The sequence below is a fragment of the Centruroides vittatus genome, unplaced genomic scaffold (assembly GCF_030686945.1).
Source record: "Centruroides vittatus isolate TY-2023 unplaced genomic scaffold, ASM3068694v2 contig_875, whole genome shotgun sequence".
NCBI lineage: Eukaryota > Metazoa > Arthropoda > Arachnida > Scorpiones > Buthidae > Centruroides > Centruroides vittatus.
This window is the reverse complement of record NW_027122567.1, coordinates 124,366-150,955: the sequence shown is the minus strand read 5'-3', so window position 1 is coordinate 150,955 and position 26,590 is coordinate 124,366. Positions and strand designations below refer to the sequence as shown.

The following is a 26,590-nucleotide window of genomic DNA, read 5'->3' as shown; positions in this document are numbered from 1 at the left end:
TTTACCACAACAGACCAGACATCACACTCATTGACAAACACAATAAAATCACATACATTATAGACATATCCATTCCAAACACTCACAATATACAAAACGCATGCACTGAAAAAATTAGCAAGTACACAGAACTCGCCCAGGAAATAAGGCATCTGTGGAGGATGGATAGGGTGCTTATTGTACCGTTGTTCTCTCCTCTACAGGTGTCATACCACACACACTACACAAAAGCCTGGGCACATTACAATTGAATAGAAACACATACATCACACTACAGAAGGCCACTATATTGAATACATGTCATATTGTGAGAAAATTCCTGAATACAGACACACACACTGATACACTTCTTTAATTTCTGTTTTGGTTACTATGCCTTGACTTTGGTCCGGCATAGTACACAGCCACCGATGATATAAACCCAACATAATAATAAACCAACATAATATATAATAATATATATATATATATATATATACATTACGTTTTATTTTTACTTTTCACACTACCATTAATATATAATACTGTATATAACTTTAATAAATTAAGTTAGATTCATTTCATGAAATTAACCTATATTTTATACTGACATAAATAGATTAATAGACTATAAAAATAATAGAACTAAAAGTAGAATTTATATTTAGTATCTGTAACTTAAATTCTATTTTTCAGAGTAAATTAGTTTATTTGATATGCAAACAACAGGAAAAAAAAATCGAAATTATGTTCAAATTCCTTCTTATTTAAAACAAATGGGACAAACGTGCAAAAATCTATCTAATTAAAAATGGCGAAAAATAAAAAAAAATAAAAAAAAATAAAATTTATTCTCTTTTAATGTTTTAATACTTATCAAATGTATTGTTTACAAGTAGCCTAAATACTAGCTGTAAGTAGTGTAAGTCTGTAATTACTGAAGAAAAACGTTTGTGTTATGTAAGTAAAATTCAACATTCAAACAACTGTCAAAGTTTTTATTCAATTTTGAAAATAAACATATTATCCGAAAGTTTTATAAATATTTTATAACAACTTTGACAAAACTTTACAATCCATTTTTATCGGTATTAATAAGATCAATTAATTGTGTCACAGATTGAATTTGCGAGTTTTTTGCATCATTTTTTATAGGCTTGGCTTCATCTATGTCATTTATATTATTAATTACAGACATATACGATTCATTACTTGTGTCGCTATCTATGTCTGTATCTGATTTTAAAGATTTATCATCGTTATCTTTAGTTAGAAGAGAAACCTTATTTACATTTTTTGTGAAAGAAGCTTGGTAATTTTTTAATGGTGTCAAATGGTTTCCCGAGGAATTTTCTTTTTTAATGCATTTATAACCTTGTGCAGATTTTTTAATCTTTTCTGATATGTTGGCGAACTTTTTAAGAATTCCATGTTCGATCTCATCGGAGGAATCTTCCAAATCACAGTTTCTATTATACCCACGATCGAATCCTGCTAAATCAATGCTATAATAACGATGCAAGGAGGAATTAATGTGAATATCGTCATCAGCATAATGCAATGTTTTTCTAGTTGTGAGTATCAAACATCCAATAATTAAAGCAATCATAAATAAAGAAACGTAAAGCGCATTTTCTTTTTGAGGAATTGTAGAATATAAACTCTTTCTTGTTACAATTCTATTCGAATGGTTTGTTTCACCCGAGAATTGTTTATCAGATGTAAGATTATAATCCAAGCTATTACTTAAATTTAATGATTTAAACATTTCTTTCTCTACAAGTTCCAGGGAGGCATTTATTTTCTGGAATTTTTCAGTAAGTTCTGTTACAGCAACTGTTGTACCTTTCAAAGCGTTTTTGATCGAATGCTTTCTCTTTTGATATTTCACCTTCTGAGAATTAATTATTTTTATTATATTTTTAGGAGGTAAAACAATAACTTTATAATTTTCTTCGTGCATTTCCCGCATGAGTTTTTTCCTGTGATTTTTAAGTTTTTTACTTTCAATATTTGATAAGCAAGTCAAAAATGGTAAAAATAATATTTTAGCATTTCTTGAATTTTTCTTATTACGAGATGATAGGATCATTTGCTTAAATTTCTGATCTCTCAAGGAATCCATTGGGTCTTTGTATGTCTTTGGCTTCTTTCCTATTTTATTTATGTATCCTCCTTTTCTTTCTATTTTTGGTTCCTTCATTGTCTCATATAGGAAGAATGGAAGAAATTGAGTCATCAACATTTCTCTGAGACTTTGTTTAAGAATAAACCGAAATGTCGAATTGCTGTGAATAAGGTTTTTCCAACTGTTATTATTATTTCTTTGAGAATAATGCATAAGGACCCCACTTCCTCCTTTACTTTCATTATAATTATCCCTATCATTATCCAAATTAAAATCTTCCAATTCAGAATTATTTTTCGATATAGTTGAGGATTTTTTGAGTGTGGAATTATCAGGGGAAATCACAAATGATTTCACAATTCCGAAAAACAACAGAACACAAATTAATATCTTCATTATTTTCTTTAATTGCTCACAAATTCTTTACTTGAGATACTTTTTTACTTGTAATGACACTAAAAAAAAAAACACAAATAATTATTAAATACAATAACGTTAGGCTGACTTATAATATATATATATTATATTAAAGTATAAAAGTTTCAATTTTAAGTGAAAAATTCATTCAGGATCTTTATTTTATTTTTATTAAGATATATTATTTAAGTTATTAATTGTAATTGTATTTTAACACTACAGGGCCATTACAAATTACAGATTAATGTAAGAAATAGGTTAAAAATGTTCAGTATACGTTAGAATACATTGATAAGACCGGATGGCTGAGGCGAATAAGGCATTACACTACCGCTTTGGGGATTCCGGAATCGAATCCTGGCGTTCAAAAAATCTTAAGAATTTTTCGAGGGTCTATCCCGGATATGTAGGACCCAGTCCCTCGCCACCCGGTCGCCCTCATTGTGAGCCTGGTCGAACCCATGATGGGTATGATTAAACGCCCTTGTAATGCCCATAGGGCTAGAAGAATCAAAACGAAAACAGATTTCTAGATTAACAATTAGAAAAAGCTTTGTAAATGTGTATTTGATATCTACATTTTGTACATTCTTGATAAAAAAAAATAAATATTCAAGTTCATTTTTATATTATATAGTTTTATTCCAATCAACATATCAAATATTGGAACAGTGATTAAGCAATTTGTTTTATTGATTAAAATAAAATTGTAAGTTTTAGGTAATACTTTCAGTTTCAGCAGAATATATCCATAACTTTGATATTCATTTCTGACGTCATATATGAGTTATAGACTCTCCTAAAGTGGTGAAGTATAGATGATTCATTTATTCGGAATTTACATAGGCGATTCAGCTTATAAATCTAACGTTACCATGTGTGCTATATTCAAATAACATTCTTAGTGGACAAATATAAAAGAAATTAATATGCAAAGTCTAACTTTGCCAAGTATTTTTATCCAGATGTTCTTTTTAAAATAGAAAGTTCCCAAAATTTAATATCTTAATTCTTAACATTTTTAAAGATAATATCCATTCTGGCTATAATAACTAAACTGTTTAATTTTTAGCGATAAGTCCTTATATGGTAGGACATTAAACTATGTAAAGAACGTTAAGAATTTTTACTGTTAGCACAGTTAATAGAATCCAAAAAACATTAATTTCACGGAAATTTTAGTCTCATTCTATAACAATTACTACTTAATGTCTTTAAACTGTTAAATATAATTTTATGAATAATTCTTATAAATCTTATAAATAAAATAGTGTATGTATATGCTTATGTATATACCTTATTTAACTTTTACTTTCCTTTAACTCAGAATTCTTCCTTTCAACTGCCTTAACAATATTTTAGCTGCCGTTTTATTAAAGTAATAAGTATTCCTATTGTTAATATTTGATTGTTACTTTTAACGAAAAGCTAATGTAATATATTCTCAGAACGATCTTACTTATGGACAGTTATTCGTAAGGTCAACTAATTAACCATTTTGGAATGAAGGAAAAAAAAAACTAATAAATATCCGGAAGTAATTTAACACCGTAATACTAATAAGGTCACAAAAAACGTAAATCTGTCGAGCCTTCTATTAATTTGGTTGCCTTACATAGTGTAATATGTATACAGACATTTAAAAAAAAAAAAATATTTCGGAGGCTCGCAACTCGTTTCCGTGCGTCATTTCCGGTTAATTTTACATTAGCTATGTCACGCGACCGGAAAAGGCAAGGACGTCGTCCTCACGACAATTGATAAATTTTATAAAGTTAAAATTTTGAAATTACGGAATTGTATTTATGTTATTTTATATTTATAATTATTTAAATTCTTTGTTTTGCATAAAGAAAATTAAGTAACGTGTCCTATTATAAATCTATAAACTTTGTCAAGATTTTAGGAATTTAAGAGGCAAAAGTGAAGTTGTTCTATGGCCAATTTTCTTGTATTGTTTAACCTATATGATGTTTAAACGACATAATAAGGTCACCCCATTATTAAATCCATTAATCTAATTTATCAGATTGAAAACAACGAGTTAAGAAGTGTAATTCAGAGCTCATCGGTCGTATCGAGAAAGGAAATAAGAACATGTCTCCCCTGACCTATTGATTCTGAAAGGAGAATACTTCTTTAATAATTTGTAAGTAATTAATTTTATTAAGATACAAAGCAATGATGAAAAAATTAACAGAGAAATGCTTACTTTCTATTTTTCTCTCTCTCTCTCTGTCTTCCGGAATAGTTGAAACTGGCTAAACATAATTAATATTTAGGATGTTCTGTTACTGAAACTATTATAAATTTAACTATAATTAATCTAATTAAAGAATATTAAGTTCATTTATGCTCTGAATATCAAATTTCCGTCTTCTCTATCGTAAGTGCGTATGTTTTTCAAAATTAGATGTATAGAATTTAGTAGGGATGTTGTTACTACAGTTTTTTAGTAGAATAAAAACGTATTAACATCAAAAAATAGATTAAAAATTACTTTTTTATGCAATTAAATTTGTGTAAAACATAAGCACGTTACATGATAGTTTATCATAAATATTTTTTTGAAATTTTAATCTTATTGAATCCATTCTGGTAGCTAAAATATATAATAGGATAAAACCTATGATAATAGGTTATATACCTATGATAAAATTTCTTAAAAAATTTATTACATTTTTTTAATCAATCAGGATTAGATTTAAAATAATTCTGTATATTAAACTTTCTAAAATTATTTTAAATTTAATATCAATAAATTATATTTTAAACAAGTTATTAATACTTTCGAACAGGATGATTCGTGCCGTGTTTTAATTAGCAACAAGTATATAAATATAACCCGAAAAGGAAAATTTGGATCAAACTAAAATCAAATTTTAATCTTAATTTATTTAAATTTAGCTTTACATATTATAAACTATAATTTAATTCTACGTTTAAATTTGGCTTTACTATCTTAGTCATCGAGCGAAATACAGCCAAACCTCTGAAAAACGACAAGGGTGATGGGAACATGAAAATGGCCGCTGTATGGAGGTTTCTTTTGGTATGCATTTAAAAAAACAGTTCCTAAAAATGGCCGTTGTTTACACGTTATAAATAACACTTTTTCAAATTGTACAGTTCATAAGTATTTAGTTTAATTAACGATTAATTAATAATTTTCGTCAAATATTCACCAGAATATTCCAGAGGAATATGAATATTCGACAATAATTATCATTTATTACATGGCAATGTCCTTATATACCTTTATATTTTTCTGATAAACTATATAATTTAGTACTATTAAGAATTTCCATGACGTAAATTCGACGATTAATACCACGAAGACCTTTGAAATTATATTAAATTTTAATGAACATTGCAAAATATATACATATATATATATTTTAGAAATTTTGAGTTATATTTTTATCGCAAAATCGCACACAATTGTGAAAATATGTTTATGTATTTTTTTAAAAATAAATATTACACTCTTAGTGGCAATTTTTAACGTCCTTTTCTTTAATTCATTATGTTATGACGAAAAACTATTATTTATTACGTCAAAAAATAAAAAAAATAATAAATTTAAATGAACCTGACTAAGTGTCCTTCAGTTTATTCATATTGTTTAAAAATAGATTTTTAAATTAACATCGAAGTTAATGGACCTTTATAGAGATTGTTGGTATATTTATTGTAATATTCAACTATTATACACATATAAAAATATGTGATTATCAAAATTAACTTCTCTATAATGACCAAAAAAATTCTAAAATTCTTCGTCCTACTTATAAAATGTTGTTCGAGAAAAATATCATTATTAATGCTGTAAGGCCTTGAAACTTCATTGAAAATATATAAGCTGGAAATGTCAAAAATATATTAAAACGTCTATTTATGATAAATATTATTTTATAAATATAAGAATTTTGATAAATATGTATATTAACGTTGCAAATAAGGAAAATTTTGACATAATTTTATAATTATTAAACTCATAATTAATAGAATTAACCCCATCATTTTTAACTTTTCCATATTAATTTTCTTGTATCTAAGAACATTTTCTAATCTTATAATAATAATAATAATTATTATAGTCATAATTATTATTATATAACTCTTTTAAATTAAATATTAAATATTTAAATTTTATTAAAATAATCATATGTTTAATTAAAGCGGCTAATTTTAAAAATTATACAAATGCTAATTGTAGAGCGACTATTTATAAGGTAACCAGTTCCTTAAGGAAAATAAAGCTTTCTTTCTCCAGGAAAATAGCTCTGTTCCGAGAAACCGTTTTTCCTTCTCTCTTCTGGCTTCCAATCAATAAACAAACTGCCAAAACGTAGTCACCACCTGTTTTATTGCAAAGCAGGATGATAGAAACTGGTAAAACCACGAGTCCCAGGAACCACCAAAACGTCATAGCTACGTAAGAAAGACCTTGCATCACGTGTTGACATCACGTGGCCTTCGGAATAACATCTGTTTTTTTTTGGTTCACTTTTTAATCCTTACGTTTTTTGTACAATGATTTCATACTTACCAAGTAATTCTAAATTGTAATAAGTGCTTTATTTTATAAAGAACAGCGCGTAAAATGTCTGATAAATAATAAAACCGTTTGACGATTATATTAATTATAAATATAAATTTTTGAAATTTCTAACCACGCAGATCGTTTGAAAAAAAATTCAGTCACGTTTAAAATATTTCTGCCCACATTTAATAAATACATAAGATTATTATACGATACGCTATTTTTTTAAAAGCATAATCAAGTCACTAATTATTTCCGAAACGTTCCACGTAGGAAAACTAGATTTACCACATTGTTGAAGACATTTACTTAATAAGTGGATCTACAACAGTTTATTAAGTTAATAAAACTTAATAATTAAATAGAAAAAATCCTGTATTTGGATATCGTTGCTCCCATATCTATTACTAAGGATCATTCATAGGCTTATTCGATACTGATATGAATGACTCAGTAATTGTTAATAGCGAATTTCTGTGTTAGATAATTACTACGACTTATTATTAAAAGTCTATAAATTTTATTACTAATAAATGTAATTCTTGATTTTAGTTTGTATTGAAATGAATAAAGTTCTAAATAATTAATTCGTTAATAAAATAATTTTTAAAAATTTAAAATACTGTATTTACTTTAATTAAACGAAGGAATATAAAGTTTAATATATTTACATTTTATATATTATTTCATTTATATTTTATCACAGAACAGTTTATTCGAAAAATGGATTTAATCGTTAGATCAAAAGTACAGTACACGTAATTAATTAATTGGTTAGTATGCTGTATAATTAATTATTCAATCAATAAATTATAAATAATACAATTTTAATTCAATTTTCTCAAATATTTAGCTAATTGTGAATCAACTAGAGGAAATTTATAAAAACTGATAAGATAAAAAAATATTTAATAAATTAAAAATGAAATCGAAACAGTTTTATTTGCTTAGATAACAAATTTTGCCTGATTGAGAAGTAATGAATTAAGCAATTTTAGAATTTATCTAAATCAAAATTTACAAATTAAAGAAATCAATAATCGAGTTCAGATGAACTGAAAATATCCAGTTAAATATATATCATCATCATCATCATCATCATGATAAGGAGCCATCTCTGTTGAGAAGGTTGGTCACCATTCCGCGTTACATCACTCTATCTTGTGATATTCTTTTTAACTCAGGGTATTTAGGGATGCCAGTCCAGGTCTTCACATCACCAAACTAGATTTTTTTGCGGTCTTTTAATTTTTGGACATCTTCTATCAAAGCCCTCTAAAGTTAGGAGAGAATTCTCATTGGGGGACTCTCTTAAGACACGCTTTGAAACATTGCTTTGAAAGTAAGCGATAGTTAGTTCGAGCCCTCTTCCAGACTTCTTCATTTGGAACCTTTTATCCAGTTGATCGCTAGCATGCAGCAGTAAAACTAGCAATCAATTGTATTTATTCTCCTTTTTAAATTTTTTGTAATAGTCTATTTTTCGCAGTCATATAGCATCACAGGTCAGATGTAATTTTTCGAACTCCCTAGACTTTAGTGATCTTCTTAGGTCCCAATCTAGAAATTCTTTGCAGTTCTAAAAAGTCTGCTTAGCCATTCATATTCGCGAAATAATTTATTTTCTTCCTGTTCCATCATAAATCAACAGGAAGCCTAGGAATCAATCACATCTACGTGTATGTCATTTATGTCAACATTAAAATTATCATCATGATTGTCGTTGTTGACCAAGGTCGTGCCGATAGATGAGGGGCTATCCATTAATTACGTGTAGTTTAACAGAGGGAATCAATACATTGTCTATGTGGACTTTTCATAGTATATAGTATTAGTAGGCATGCAAATTTGTTCTTATAAGCCAATTTACTAGTCACGTGAATAAAATCATCGGTTAAAAAAAATACTTGCAGATGTTTTTAAACACATTTAGTTAATACCGGGGGACCATAGAATATTGTACAGTACATGTAATTACAGGGGAGAGTTTGCTAAAAGTACAGTACTGTACATCGTTGTACACAACAGAGAGGGAAGGGGACAAATGGTTCTAAAATTGTACACGTAATGGACGGTCCCTGAAGCAGAGAGACAACTGCCCCAGGCATCAAATTGGAAAGGGTACTGAAAAGGCGTCATAATGTTTATTGGAACATAAGTACTGTACATTTGCACTGTTCTTAGTCTTGTCCTAGGCGTCAAAATTATTTTGAAAGGTCCTGTTGATGTCACTATCTTATTCCAGTTTACACAGATCTTTACCAACCTGAGTTGGTAAGATTGGCCTATGCTATAAAGTCTTTGTAAAGCTCATCTTCCTTGTTAATGATGACTATCATCTGCATATCAGACGTTAATATTTTTACCACCAAAAGAGATACCTTTAATATCTTTCAGTACTTTTTAAGCCATCCTTATACATATTGAAGAGATGAAGAGAGATCAGACGACCTTCCCTAACGCTTCATTCGACATTATACCAATTAGTCTGTTCATCTATCCTAACGGCATGTTTGTTATATTTTTGTTCTTTTTGGTATACAGCTTTGTATTTATATCCAAGTCAAATTTGTTTATCCCAATTTTATTGAGCATTTTGAAGAATTTTTAGATGTATAATTCTATCGAAAACGCTTACAAAGTCAACAAGTCATATGATTTATACTTAAATAAAATTCCACATGCTCTTTATTTTAATCAATTATTAAATTAAAAACGATTACTCGATAAAACAATCAAAAGTTAACTTTAGCATTATACATTTCTAAGACAATAAATGGTTTGGAATCAAAACGATACTTTTAAAATGGCTTCTTAATTTTTATTAACTAGATTGATTCTAGTAGGCGGATTTCATATTATTCACATCCTGAAATTGATATTGATAGTCTGTGGCTTCAAATTATAATCATTTATTTATTTACGGTTTTTGTTTTGGTTTCGAAAATAAATATAATTTAAAGTAAAATTATACGTGAAAACAAAATAAAAATATTAATTATATTTGTTTTCCTTCTATAATAAATGAATTAAACTACATTTATCGTTGCAAAATCTACAAAATAAATATCATTTTTATTATAATATAACAGTTATTATAATATTAACAAAATGATGAATTTTATTTAAAGATTTTTGCTTTTAAGCAAGAATACAACATTGCTTTGAGTTGGTATATAATTAAATATAATTATATATGAGAATATTAATATTATATAAATTTAAATTTAAAAATTAACTAATTATATAAGGCTGTCTTTGAAGCATTTCTATATGCAATGTCATAAATAAAATTGTCAAAATTTAAGATTTTTCTTAAAATATTTTGTGTTTAAATGCCGAGTAAAATTATTTTCATTTATAGGTTTTAAAATATATCAAATTATTCAATTATTTAATGTTTTATATATATAAAAAAATTAATTATAACATTCAGTTCATTGAGTATTTCACTTCTGTAGTTAGCAAAGATAACAAAATAGAAAAATTTAATTATATATAAATATATAAAAATCATAAACAAGTTTAATTATTATTATTATTATTGTAGAAAAATCATTTGTATTTAAAAGGTTTTTCCCCGTTTATTTAAATTTTCAGAAACCATTTTAAAGTCAAGGAAATATACTACTATTAATTGTTACTACTATAATTCTCTTTAAATAATAACAAATTAGATTTAAGCCTTTATATGCCTACATGATAATTGCTATTAATAAAAAATTCTATATTTTTGCACTTTATTTTCCATGCTTTTCTATTTAAAATCCGAGAATATACTGGAAAAATATATATAATTAATGTTTTCTGCCATTCTAACTCGTTTCTTACAAGATTTTTTTATTATTTTTGTGGCCGTTTTACTTCACGAAATTGCAATTTAATCTCTCGAAAAAGAAATATTCTAAGAATTGATGAAATTTCTTTTATCTAACAAACAACTTTGTCACGAATTGATTAAATGAATAAAAAACAAGTCAAAGCCTGTGAAGTATAAATTGTTATTCATTCAGATAATTGATTAGTCTATCGGGTTATATTTAAACAAGGTTATGATAAGGAAACATTTCATTTATTTTCGAAGTCTCCTTAAGAATTGGATTCGATCGGTAACATCAAATAATTTTTGAAACAGGAAATTGTGGGCGGAAACGATTAAAGTTTTAACAAGGTTGTTTATTCGTAAATGGTTGAATCATGTCACCGGAATTAGATATTTAACTGTAGGTACTGTACACCTTACGGTATATACTTTTTACGGCATTTATGACCATTTATCTTCATACTTTGATCGGTGTTTTAATGTAACTAGTGAACCCGACGTGATACTTTGAATATGCATGGCTCACTTATGTTTTGTTACATAACCAGATATTTACGCTCGAAAGGACATGGGTAAAAGATCAGGGACACAGTTGCAACTCTAGATTTTATAATACGGAATAACTAGAGGTAAATAAACAGAATAATTTACTATGCCTTGATCAGTCAAATCGTTAATTTTCTCTTATTTTTTTGTAAGGCATTAAAAAAAAGTCATTTTAAGCTATTCTTAATATTTATTTAAAGAAACACGATAACAATAGATAGGGAAAAATTAAAGCTATTCTTATCTCTTAAATATAATTTATGAATCATGCCTAAAATAATTCCTGGCTTGAATTCATTTTAATATCTTGAATGAAGAATCAAGGTAAATGATTGTTTCTCTCCATCCTCTCACTTAAATGCTGTTATTATTATTATTTAAATATCTAATATATCAGTATTTACAATTCGAATGAAGTGAAAGGGAAAGCTGTTTAATGTTCGTAAAGTGTAAGGTATTTAGGTCAATCTATTATTCATTCGAGAAATAAATAAATTACCGAATCCTTGGAATAGTCCCGGATATACCTGTATATTAATTATATTTTGCTGACCGTAGGGGTTTTTGAGTCATAATTGATAAATCTTCGATTAAGTTTAGTAGGGTTTGACAAAATATGCCTGTAGGCATATATTTATATATCACTTTCATTCGCTAATCGGTTTAATGCCTACTGACTAAGACCTGCGTATAAGTAAATCTATATGCATATTGATAATTGTGATTGTAAATTGAATAAAATATTTTTTTCTTCTTTCAAAATTTGATACTCAACGATCCTTTTGGAAAGTAAAAAGATACCAGGAAGTTATATTGGAGTTGATAGATATCATGTACTGTATGAACTTATGACTAATTCTGTACTTTACTGTAAACTTATCATACTTTAAAACTGATGTAATGTCAAGAAAACTGGTAATTTACTAAACAATGTTAAAAAATTTGAATTGGGTATAATATCCAGCAATATGCATAATACAAAATACAGTATGTAAAATCCTTAATAGTTTAGATTATTATAAAAAATTGAAGCATAAATTAAAGATTATTAAATATAATTTATGGTATATCTACTTGAAATTCTGAGTAAGCCATTCAAATAAGTAAAGTGTTTTTGTCTGTGGTTTATGGACAAAATTCAATTATGAAATCATGTTAAATATATTTTTGGCAGATGATATCAACTGAGAGATCGGAAATGGGAGAAAGAATTCGTAAACAGAGCTTTATTATTTCATTTTAAAAATGAAAATGTCCGGCTTCAATTAGGTAATATATATATTTTTTAATATTGACGTTATAAATAATATTGAAATTTTTTTAGATATTAGAAAACAAAGCCGCTTAAACTCGTGAACTCTACAAAGAAATAATTGTATATTAAATTCCTTTCATAAATATTAAATGAAGTACTGTATTCGAGGAAGCCCGAAATTCACTGTTTTGCTGCTTAACCTTATAACTTATACTGTATAAGGTTAAGCAGACTTCGTCTTCAAAAACTTATATAAGATTAAGCAGCAAAACAGTAAATTAAAAAGGTTTAATTTTAAGTCAAACGAAATTGATATTTTACTAATGCAAATATACTTATCAATCAGTAATTGTTATACTATTCTTTTATTGAAATTTGAAATAAAAAAACCCAAATAAACCCGTAAAACGTTCAAACTGAACAAAAATAAATTTGATTTTCAGATTTTCAGAAAGTATTAAATTCAAATTAATAATAATAATGTAAGAAATAAAATTACGAATAATTTATTTTAATAATAACTAATTTTAAAATATTTTTGATACAAAAAATAACTTTCTTATTTAGTTTTAGAGATAACAAGAAACGAAAGATTATTTTATTTGCACATTATCTTGATTCCTTATTTGTTTCTCTGTCTTTAACTATTTACTCTTTTTGAATTGTTCTAAGAATTTGAAGTGTACAGCGAAGGGCGGATCTCTCTTTTAGAATATGTTTCGAATTTTATCGGTTAATTTACAGTAATGTTATTTTAGAATTTTTTAAATTAATCATATACAATTAATTGTTATGGCAATAACTAGAATAGGTTATATTTTGTTAACATGAAAGTCACCCGCCAAGCCATGTCCTAAATATACAATGCTTATACGAAAACTTATTTTTAGTAAAGATGTAACCATTAATTTTAAAATAAGTATCGAATAGTTTATTTTCTAAAGCGTTTATGTATTTTTGGTTGCTATGTTTGACACTTAATGCAAATTCCTTTTCGGTTATGTCTTTCGTAGAATAAATACATGAAATTTTATGCGTACTGTAATTAAATGCAAATAAAGATAGAGAATGAGGTCGAAAAATATAATTCTTTATAACATAAATTTGATAAATAATAGAGGATCTCTTCACTCTCCCCTTCATCTCTTTGTATACCTTATTAAATGCCATTAAACTAACAAATTACAAATACGGCGATAGAAACGTAACGCCCATAACGTAAAATGTCTGGAGAATCAATAAGCTGTTAGCTTTTATAAACTTTTCTCTCTATTTAAAGCATTTATATTGTTATAAATACATTCATTTTCAAAACAGGTCAACTTTGACGACCTGTTCAGAAAAGTATGTCAACTACCTCTAAATCACATAGAGATAATTGGAGGTTGTAAAATCGCCATGATCCACGTGACGGACACGTGTTAACTTCCTTTCTGGAGATTTCCTATACAAACACCTGACTCAACGTCGAGTTATAACCAAATAGGTGGTATCTGTTTGCCTTGAATCGAAAGTTTGTAAACCACAAGAAATATTTATTGAAATTAATGTAACCATCAAATACTTAAATTACAATTATTTTAATTTTAAAGATTTTATTGAATATTTTAGAAATGTTTTTAAATTTATGATTCTCTTTCAAGGAATATAATTAGACAACATTTCGATTTTTAAGATACATTAAAGATAGAAAAATTGTCCTTGAAATTTAATTAGCTTATAAATTTAAAAAATGTCACTTTTTATTGTAAGATTTACCTCTAACAAATAAAGTAAAATTTAAATGATTTCAATATTATTTAAATATGTATTTATTTATGATTTTTTTCCTTTTACTAAATATTTACATCTTATTGCACAGATCATATTTTCATTATTATTCATAAATAAATACTCGAATATGAATTTAATATGATTGCTTTTTAGAAGTTATACATAAACAATTTCTACGTGTACACAGTAAATATCAAGATATTTATTTACGTGATGATTGTAAAATTACAAGACTTTTTTAAAATAAATAAACCGCTTAAAAGCAATTAAATCGGTTATATAATATTCGAATAAGATATAGACAGCTATTATAATGATTAGAAATCGATAAATCGATTATGTCCTGTTTACTCGATGGCGCATCTTCTCTAATAACTCTATCAAATTCATTATTATTTTTAATTTTAAAAGAAAATTAATCCAATGATTCAATTCTCAAGTAAGAAAGTCAAGATTTTAGTCTGTGGTTTCGCCTTTCTGGCTTTTTTCCAATTGGAAACACTCCAGCTACTAGTTGAATACTACAGCCACACCCTTAACCGCACATTCCATAGTGATTTTTTTCCCTATATTAATTTCTTAATAACTTCATTTATTTATAATAATTAATTTAGACTATGGCCATAGAAATTGCTTTAAGTGTAAAATGTAAGTACAAATTATTTCAAATATTACAACAAAACGCCTATAACAAATTATTTATTACTTAAAAGGCAATTATCAAATAAGAAAATTATTCTTTCTGAAAGTAATAGTCATTAATAGAAATATAATTTTGCATAAGTAATAAACATGCAAAAAATATTCTGGGAAGTTTTAACTTTAGAAAACAGTAGAATTATTTAATATTCAGTTATTTTAATACTCGTTCTTGTTATATTAATGAGATTTGGAATGACTGCATTATTTTCTAATATTAGCTAATTATCTGTAAATAAAATAATAAATTTAAAAAGTCTATTTAAATTTGCTGTTTACAATTCAATTATTTAGACTAACAGGATATAGGTACAGTACAATATATACAATTTTACAGTAAATCTGGTAATTCGCTTGCACAAACTCTTGAAATTGGTGAACATCTATAACATCTACAATTTGTTTCTAAATTAATGAATATTTATAAAATTTTAATTACAACATTCGGACTTCCACAAATTCGATTAAGTACAGTATATTGTTGGAAGTTTTGTTATTTGCATTAAATTGAGAGATAAATTTGGCCTTCATTCGGTAAGAAGACAATTCTCTGTACTTAGAAATTATTAAATAATTTATAAAATGTTAAAATATTTATAAAATTAAATATTTATTGTATATATATATATGTATTTACTTATTTATAAATTCATATCTATAACAATAGAAAATTTTAAGTTTATAAGATCTTTGATAATAATACAATTTAATATTCTTTCAAATGTTATTCAACATTGATTTTAGATAAATATTTTCTGATGTTTATTATATATGAAATATTAAATCATATATCTAAACTTTATAAATAGTTTTGTTATCTTTAATATTTAAGCATTGATTTTATATCAATCTCATCAAATTGGGTTCTATTCACCTTATGTGATTATTCTTAAACCCTTCACAATATTTGACTAAATTTACAGAAAATACATATATTATTTTTAAAATTGACTAAATCTGTAGAAAAATTATTAATAAACTTGAATACGCCCAAAATAAAATTACCTACAAGTTCATCAAACTACAGATAAATTTTTAAAAACACGATATATTAGAAAATCTATACATAAATTTTGAATTGAATATTAATGGTAAATTGTGTTTGTGCGTGTTCAATTTTTCATTTTAACAGTAAACAGGAAGAAAATTCTGATAAATAAATAAATAAATAAATAAATAAATTTAAAATTTATGACCACTATTAATAATTTTCAAAGTAAACTATCAAGTTTTATACAGGAATTTTTCTAGATAATTTTTGTAAATAAATTATTCTTTGTTATTTGTAAAATTATATAATTTCTTATACGTCTGAAAATAAAAATAAAAAAAACTATAAAATTCATTAAAAAAATTAACTTATAGTCAGGGGTGGATCCACGGAGACTATAGGGGCTTAAGCCTTCCATTGACACACATACACAAAAAATAATAAATAAATAAATAAATAAAAATAAACTTAAAATGTGGTCTTTAAAAACATTTATAACGGCAAATATTTTTTAAATTGGATTTTATTTTTTATTAAAATATGCACGACGACATACAGTACATCTTAATAAAATATACTTATAATTATTCAAATATTTTAAATTTTTGAGTTAGACCAATGGCACATTTAGAAATATGGCGCTCCTAGACCTTATTTTGTCCCTACTTAAGCTTTCAATTTGCATTAATTCCTTTGCGAATTGTTTCTACATAAAATTATTTTATTATTATTTTATTATTATTATTTCGAATTTTTGCCCCCCAAACTCTTGCACCCCTAGCCACGGGCCTAGTGAACCTAATGGGAAATCCACCGCTGTTTATAGCATTTCATAGATTCAACGTCATCATCATCATCTCCCTCCTGTTCCAACATTCTATTGGGTCAGGTCAGGTTAGTCAAAACCTTCCAACCTTACCATTTAAAGAATTATTTTAAGATATATAAAAAATAAATATATGTATTTGCTTCTATATTATAGATCCGTATTTATATTAAATCCGAAAATCGATCATCTTTAACGTTCTTTCTTTTTAATTATTATTATTTTTTTTTTATCTCTGCACTAGTGGCATGTTAAATAAGCGAAAGATATTCTATTAAAATTTAAATTACTTGAAAATGATAGGCATCAAGTATTCATTCTATTTGCTTTACGAACAATTAAACTTTAATATTCTCTTTATTTGGCTAGTGTTCAAAGTGCAATTAATGATAAAGAAGTGGAAATTTACAACAGAGTTTTCTACATTAATGTACTGCTTAAGTGATAAGATACAAAATAATCGTAAATAAATAATGTTGAATAAAAGAGATTGTATGAGTGAAGGTTGTTAGGTGATGCGAAAATGCCAAGATAATGAAATTATTATCTTCAAAATTATTTTTTAAACAAATATAATATATAAAAATTATGAATGTTAATAAGTATTGCTGTAATTTTTATGACTATTTGTTTTAATTGAAAACAGCAATTATTATTTTAAAATAATTGAAAAATTATAATTATTTTCAATAATTATTTTATATATTTAATTAAATTGCAAAAAACCACCATAATTTAACAAGTAAGCAACTTCAAAATCTTAGAGAAGTAGACTCAATTTAATTATCTACACAACCTTGATACCATCTCAAATGATTTTTAAAAAAAAATAAAACTTATTTATTTAAATATCATAAATAAAATATCAATTTTAAATTTATTTGGTGTATTTTACATTTAAGTAGTAAATAAAATTAATAAATATAATCAGTAGCTTTTATTATATTTAAAATATTAAAGTGTCTTCAATGTTACTTAATTGCATTATTTATAACAGTTACATTTATGTAATTTGTTTTAAAATAATTTTTAAAAATCTTCTCTTGTTATTTTGTTGTTTTTTTTTTAAATGGTAAATTCCTCCCAATTAGCATTCAGCTAATTTATGGCCAAATTGTTTAAGTAACCACAAATCGGCGTGTGTTAACATATCCTCTCTTACCTTATATCGGTTCTTTGATGTTGTTTTCGACTCCAAAACTTTGTTTAAACAGTGAGTGAATGGTGCACTTGTTTTTTACTTTTTAAATTTGTTTTTCTCCTTTCAGTACTTTTACTCGTTTGATTTAAGAACTGTTGATTACAGTACATTATACCGCAGTAGATTCTATTTAAAATCTTTTTTTACAATAGAGTTTATACGTAAATGTAAATGAATGCCGTCAAATTTATTTAAAATATAAAAGAAAAATTAATTAAAGCAACAAAGTGAAATAGACTGTTATAAATAGAATAAAGCCCTAAATATGTCAACTTTATTCTGTGCATAAATTATTGACATTACATTTTTTCCAGCAATATAAAAATTCAAGACTACATTACCAGATAAAGCATCGTTTCTTGAGGTTTTATATGTTTATACATAATTTTTACGGTTTCATTCGTTATTTCTTATTTCGAATACTAAATTATGCTACAAAGGTTTAAGTGTAGATGGTTTCATTCTAATGTAGATTTACGGGTTTTGTATTATTTCTTCAAAATGAAGATTAATTTGAAAACGAGTTATATAAATGATTTAAAACCATTAACGTAATGTTAATTTTTTATTTTAGAGAACAATATAAATTTTAACCTAAATTCCATTAGAACGGAAACTTGCTCATAGAATAATCGTGCGTAAGGCAGACGTGTCCGGGAAGTATATAGAATAATCTTCCAAGAAAACCACACGTAGAAAAAAGAAATTAAGAAGAAAAACCAGGCTAAAATTCCGTGCATATAGTTAGTCCGATATGTTTATCAAATAATTTCTCAGAATTTTTTAACCTCAACCAAAATAGTCTTGTGGTTTTGAATTAAGACGATTAGAATTTTTCGATCCGTCTCAGTATAGACTAGAGGAAAAATTTTAAAATAAATTTACGATATAAATCTGCCTAACAAGAAATACAAGCGATTGTTGTACTATTTTAAACGTTCTTCTATTTTTAACAATCACTAATAAATGATATGTTATTTGTAAATGGTATAAGACCTGTTAATATTTGAAACTTTTGATGTGGACTAAAATTATCCTTCCACTTATAGATCGAATATATTATATATAGTATATTCTATACTCGTAATTTACTTTATAAAGTAAAATTGGCTGCATCGTTTTGATAATTTTGGTAGAGAGAAGTCAATGCCCTTGCACATGACAAAAAAGACTGGTTTAGGTAAAAAATATACGGTACAGATAATAATTTACTTTTAAGATAAAGTTCCTAACATTAAATCTATCCTACGAAGATTATCAAAGTCGTTCATTCAATCTACAAAAGTTAGCTAGAAGCTAAAAAGGCCTCTTTGCCCTTAGATGCCTATTTATCTTGTGTAAGGTTACCTAAAGATTTTAAGGCCTTTTTCCTTAATCTAGTTCTTCTTCTTCTTTTTTTAACCAAGAGAAAGATATATTTAAAGATCAAAAATATATTTTGATAATAAAATACATATTTATAGTCTATACAAATTAGTCTACCTTACAATCTCGGTTTTGTTATTAAAAATATAAAAATTAATAATATATCTCTTTAGTATGTAATTATCTCAATGTATTTTTGGAGCTTAAAATATATATATATATATATATATATATATAATATTAAATATGAAAATTAATTCATTCATATGTTAGCATGTCGACAAAAGATTTATACTTTTCATTTTATATAAATAAAATTATATATAATTTAGGGATAATGATGTAGTTAAAATACACTTTCTTTTCCCCTCAGTGAGCCATTAGTCATAAAATACAGACAATATTCTCGAAGTTACTACTCCTTTACTACTTGGTAACCTTGGAAAAGCAGTGTCAAGTGTTCAAGGCTTTTTAGCCTTGAACACTTGACACCGTGTGGGGATTGAGATAGGAAAGAAGATATTTTTTGATATGTATTTTATGACTTACAAACCTAGTACTAGGCTGTCACCATAGCAACAACTTTTTTAAAATTCGGACCGTGCACTACCACCTGTTTTACAGATGTGACGTATGAAACGACGTCACAAACCGATTATATTTTGGCGCCTTCGATATCAATGAACAATGCAGTCTACATTATATCATTATTGACCGGATATATTTTATAAATTAATGATAATTAGTTGGTGATTGGCGTGATATTATCAGTAATTTCATATGTTAAAAAATGCCTGAGATATTTATGCTTTTTATCTGTGATAAAGCTAAAAAATGAAAATGAGTAAAAGTTTACGTCATAGTAACAATTCCAGAATAGTAAGATATTGGTGAATAGGATGAACTTTTTAATTGTAAAGCTTTTAAAAATTATTATAGAAATATATATTTGTAATTTAAAAGATTCTGTAAGGATTATACTTTTCAATTATAAAAAAAATTTAATTTAGTTACTTTATAATACGAAAATTCTGTTGTAGGAGATATAAATTCGATTGTTTGCTAAGAAATCATAAATAAAAACTCAGTGAATTTAATCTATAATACACTGTATAAAAATTTACATAAATTGATTTAGGATATGTTAACTATAGTTTAAATTATAACTTGAATACTGTAATAACTGAATATAGACTGTAAGTTTTCTATTTATGAGATGCATCGATCTTCGATTTAGTAGTTGAAGATATGCCAAAGTTTGACCTGTTGGATTATATACAAATTCAATTTATAATTCTTTTAAAATCTATTAAATATTATTTAATACTTTTAAAGAATATTTGATGCTTGATTAGAATAAGAAAAATAATCAAAATCGTGACCTTAATTACTGTATATTCGGAACTGTTAAATTTACTATTCAAATTTAACATATTCTTAATTAATGACAGCAATTTTTTAGCTTTAAATATTATCTAAGATCAGTAAAATTATTCATTAACAATATAAATTTCTGAATTTCAATAATTAATCTTCATACTTATCATACCGTTCATAGTTTCATAATTACCCAGACATAAATTAATCTCGGATACATTATGAGAATCCACCTGTTCAATTATATAATAGCAAATTTGAATAGCCACTTATTATTATAGCAAGTAAGGAGCCAAAATTTAAAAGTATCCAAGAGAAAGATTGCACTTTTTTTTCTTTTTGAACAATTGTAAAGGAAAATTCTGTAGATACGGATTTCAGACCTTGAACTTTTTTGTGTTACTTTGTCTAGTTTAAGAACATCAGAAGCGTTTGAGGAAAAATTCTTTTTTAACTTGGTAGACACGTCAAGGTCGTTCATATAAGAACTGCACGTGAATAGTTAAATATGAGAATTTTGGCTAGAATTCAGCATTCTTACTAATAATTAATTTTTACATCTCACACTTTCAATTATTTTCTCGTATATATTTAACCTTCAAATTGATACATTTCGATCTCGTAAACATATTTTCGAGGTACTAACTCGCTAACAACTTAATTGCGTTATTAAAGCATCATAATGCACTTTATCATACTCGAGTTTTTTTTATTGTAAGCTATACCCGACACGCAATATGAATTTTCGCGCCACGTTTGAACGTTCATCAATGAATAGCCATTGTCCTTGAGAGCAACGAGGACTTCTACGACCCGTCACGTGACTTAAAATAAAGATTTTTTGAAGGTCGTCGTCAAGATCAAATCCAAGTTGTCGCTAAGGTCCGCCTAACATCTCTCCCACCACCGACATGGATCAAGGTCACCTTTCCATTCTGCGCATGTGTCGACTTTTTAAAATTTCTGAGTCACGATCGTCACGTTGTTAGCGAGTCACACTGGGTGGTATTACACCTGTCTGATGCCCATATGCGTTAAAGTCTCTCTCCGTGCCCACTCTAAACCGGAAAAGTCCAACTCGTAACGGAGTGTCGCCGCGTTTTCGAGCGATTCTTTCCCTCTCTCGGCTCGAAAATTTACTTATAAACACCTCAAAAGTTGTAAGGTTTGATAAAAATAAGGGAGAAATACAGTTTTTACCTCTTATTACGTGATATATGTAAGATTTAACTATTACGTATTCGAATCTATTAACTTCACCATTCATCGATTTGACTCCTAACTATTATCACATGATTCATCTTGGCCGATTTCCAAAAAGAGTTAAGATAGAGAAAGAAAATTTAAGAAACAATGCTAGACATTTACTAAATGACAGTAATTGTATGTTAGTTAAGTAAAATACATAAAATATTTGCACTTATAAAACTTAATTAAACTCCTATATAACGGTTTCCTTCCTTCAAAAAATATACATATATCATAATTTCATTTTAAATTACCGAATGTTATATAATACTAATCAAGGAAATTATAATCGAATTTTTTAAAATTTTTAATTAAAGTTTTAATCATTTGCAAATCACGTGTTATGTACAGTTTGATTCAACTTCCGCCTTAAAGACGTCTACGGTTCACGTGATCCGGTATCTAAGCAACCGGTATACTTGTTACTTTATAAAGCCGACTTGTCTATTACCGAACGGAGGGATGGACGCATTTCTTAGAAGAGCTCCCGATGACGTCACGTGATAGAATAATACTAGAATGCTGACTTGCTATAAAAGATCTTATTATGTTAGAATGCCAGTTATACATATACAGAATATTTTATAGTTATTTTTAAATTTATAAATAATCTCGTCATTAATCTCGGATTTATAAATAATAAACTCTTATCTGGACATTTTTTTTTTTTTAAATTCAAACCGCAAAAGTTCCGACGACTTAAAACTTGGTGAAGAAGTCCGTGATCTTTCACACTGATAGACGTCATTAATTTGTCTGTAAATTGTATTGATATCTTCATCTAATAAGCTTTATCATCCTGACGTCATTGACTGATAACGTTTTTAAAAAATTGTCATAAACAAGTGGAAGAAATATTTCAAATTTGGGATTTTTATTCATTTATATATTGAAATTATACTTTTTCTTCATTGAGATAGGTTTAATCTGAAGTATTTGCATGAAAAAAAAGACAAGGAATATTTATATTATTTAATATTTTCGACAAATCAAAAATACTTGTGATAACTTTTTCACAGGTACTGTTTATATAACGCGTTAGAAAAAAGTTATAATAATAATAATAATCTTTACTAAAACGATAAAAATTAAATATATTTTTTAAAAAATATCTTTACATTCAAGCGAGAAGATTAAAATTAAACGTAAATTTACTTTCCAGCACCTTTTTTTTTAATGAAATAATTAATTTTTTTAAGCTTGATCGTGTGATAGTAAAACACGGAAATTTATAAACTGCTTCTAAAATTAATAGAGAAATTATGAATATTTGTTTAAACATTAATAGAATATAAAATTTAAAGTTTTTATATATAATATACTGTATATATACACCACAGATGATCAAAAACTCGTTGTGTAACAGGAAAACAAACTTTTTAATTTATATTTTATAACTTTTTGTTGGATTATTTTCATAAAATTTTCCCTTCTATTTTTCCCATAAATAAAAATACAGCTGGTTACTTCAACGGGATGTCAGAAATCTATAAAATAAAAACTTGATAATCATTGTGTTATAAGTTCGGATGAATTTTAACTTTAGAAAAATACATATTTCATATAAATTGTTTATTAGAATGAGCATCATGGATAAAATAATATAATTTATTGTCTGTAATCATTAAAAACTAAAAACAGGAATGAGTAATTCGCAAATGTGCAAATTATATAAATGCAAATTGTAATTTTGTTAATTTTAAATCTTTTAATTAAAAAAATACTGTACGTAACTTTTATGTAACTGTCACAAAATGTATAGGATCTATAATTAATCGAGAGTAATTAATCCTTTGAATGATTATATATTTTTTTAAAAGAAACTTGATAATTTAACATTGAATGAAAGTTTCGATTTCAAAGTATTAGTGCTTTAAAAACAAAAGTTAAAAGATAATAATTAATAATTTAAAATTTAGTATATGCATTTTATATATTTTATATTTGTAACTTTTAATAATAATAAATCTCCCGATTAAATTATTAATTGGACATTTTAATATGAGAAAATTCAAACTTTTATATAAGAAAAAAATGACAGACAGTTAAATTTTCAGTTAGAAATTTGTTCGTTAGTACACACTGGAATTGAGTTTTTTTTAAATGTATTAATAAAGTGGAAAATGTAATTATCATATAGCGTTTTTTATTTATTGAATGATGGTATCAGATATTGGTGTTTGCTGTGAGAATATTTGATTAAAATTGAAAGAAGAGGAAGTACACGTTCTATGAATGTACTGTACGTGTTCCAAGTCCATATATTTTCTATTCTCACACCTGGAAAGTGTTTTTATTGGATCGAAAGTAAAATTAAGTGTTTTTATATCGATTTTTTAAAAGAAATTTAACGCTAAACTTATCTAGAAGTATCTAGTTGCAGTTAGGCGACTATAACATATCCTAAAATTTTCTCATTGTTTTGACTAATTAGAGGGAATGTCTTACGAGAAATTTAGTTTTTATAATGATGTAATAACTTCATAAAACTGATTACATAAATCATCTTTTTTAAAATTTTAACCATCAAAATTTAATAGCATATTATTATTTTAAATTCAACTAGAAAAACGCAACTGAAAATTAAGTAGTACGTGTTTTACCTGAGCATAAAATTCAATTTATCGAAAACTAATAATATTAGTTATTCTTTTCATCCGGGTAAGTGTATAAGAGTTGAAAGTTACAGGTACAGCATCGTAACAAATCACAAGTTTTGGCAGGGTTTCAAAATGTTCCACGTGAAGCAATGTAATCACCATCAGGCGTCAAACTATACAAGGTCAACAATGACATTTGACATATGTACAATGATGCCTCCAAATTTTATACTAATTCATCTTTTTTTCATTAAAACCGTGCAATAAATTTCTTTCCATATGCGTTTAATATCATTATATCCAAGAAGAGAGCGTTTTTCTGCTACTATATTTTACAGGAAAAATTTAAAGCTTATTAAACATTAATGAAAATTATAAAAAATGAGCAAAATTACAGAGGAAATTCCATAAATTATTCAGAGAATTCGAATCTAACATCATCTAGAACGAGCTAAGCGTAGATGCTGACCACTTTTGGTCTCTTATTTATTATCTTAAGAAGGATGCAGTTAATGTTTATAAAAATTAATCAACCTTATTAAATTTTTTTGTTAAATTTATTGCGTAGTTTTTTTTGTCATTTTATACGTCAATCAATTTTTATAATCTATTTTTGAAACAATGCCAACAATTCGATTTATAACCTCGACGAGGCCTCTCACCTCTATTATCAGTATAAAAGGGTTGAAGTTTTCCAGAACTTTCATTTATATACAACATTATCACAAAAAAATAAAAAAAATAAAAAATAAATTCAGACTAGCATGAGATATAATTCTTAAATTCTGGCTCCAGTTTCGAACGTTGGATCATTTTTGTTATAGTATAAAGGCGTTGAATCATTAATTAATTGTAACATAACCGAGATATTGCCAGCTGATATTTAATGGAAAATCCACACGTAAAATAATCCTATCGAACTTTTTTCCTGGCGCAAAAAGAATATTACTGAGATTTGTTTAACAAAAATTATCTGAGGGATAGAATCTGGCTCTTTCTCTTTAATCAGGCCAAATATGATAAGGTTAGATCCCGGAACATGTCAACAAAAAATCACGTGCTCCTAGAGGGCGGAATGGGGCATAAGAGTTCGTAGAAGTATCCAGGATAGCATTGAGAAGTACGTTGCCTCTGTTTACTCGTTGCCAAGGTTCTAGGAATTACGTCGTTGTTGAGCTTGGCCAATTTCCAACTTTCCAGTTTAGTTTAGTTCGGAAATTTGTTGTTAGATGGCGTTCTTACATAGCGCTCCAATATTGGGTTGTGGCGCTTCAAACGCTACGCATACTTTGTACAATAACATTTGAACTGCACGCAACTACTTCTTCGTATCTCTAATTTTAATTTAAAAATTCTGCTAAATTATAATAAAATATATATACAAATCTTAAAAATTTCAAAGACAAAGTTAGTCTATCAATAATTTGAAAAAAAAAATAATAATAGTAAAATTTTCTCCAATAGAAACATATGCTGAGAGACTGCTTATAACCAAAATTTAATATTTACACGTGAATAAAATTCAAAAAAGGAATCAAATATTAATTAAATTTTTAATTAATTTATTAGTTATTTTATAAATAAACATCTAGTTAATTTTTTCAACTATTTATTAAATAATTTTAATATGATGATGATAAATTTTATATAATAATTAGGACAAAACTTTTCCAAATTTGATAATGTTATCCGTAAATAAATAATAATATCATTTATAGATTTGACTTCATAATGCTAAAAAACATTGTTTGTTTTTTTAAATATCTATGAAAATAGAACATTTTACTTGGAATTGTTTTTAATTGATAAAATTTTG

At 26.3% G+C, this 26,590-nt stretch overlaps 2 protein-coding genes and 1 long non-coding RNA gene across 4 annotated transcripts in view; 2 read left to right on the top strand and 1 right to left on the bottom strand.

The window, feature by feature from the left end:
- The window catches only part of LOC136982969 (protein C10), a 352,942-nt gene that overhangs the window by 265,329 nt on the left and 61,023 nt on the right, over window positions 1-26,590 (top strand). The gene's annotated exons all lie outside the window — the stretch shown is intronic.
- Window positions 940-4,023, bottom strand: LOC136982953 (uncharacterized). The gene is made up of 2 exons (XM_067279526.1): window positions 3,821-4,023; window positions 940-2,562 (listed from the first exon to the last, which is right to left on the bottom strand). Exon 2 carries the CDS (start codon window positions 2,501-2,503, stop codon window positions 1,049-1,051), a length of 1,455 nt encoding a protein of 484 aa, XP_067135627.1. The 5' UTR covers window positions 2,504-2,562; window positions 3,821-4,023; the 3' UTR covers window positions 940-1,048.
- LOC136982954 (uncharacterized) lies at window positions 3,922-7,516 on the top strand. 2 transcript variants are annotated; one of them, XR_010881954.1, is made up of 3 exons: window positions 3,922-4,257; window positions 4,554-4,673; window positions 6,801-7,516. It is a non-coding gene; the product is annotated as an uncharacterized lncRNA (long non-coding RNA). The 2 variants fall into 2 exon arrangements; XR_010881955.1 differs by lacking the exon at window positions 3,922-4,257 and adding an exon at window positions 4,265-4,475.

What these genes read in the sequence shown, in the direction of transcription:
- LOC136982953 (XM_067279526.1), bottom strand. Translation starts at nt 2,503, where the DNA reads ATGAAGATATTAATTTGTGTTCTGTTGTTTTTCGGAATTGTGAAATCA.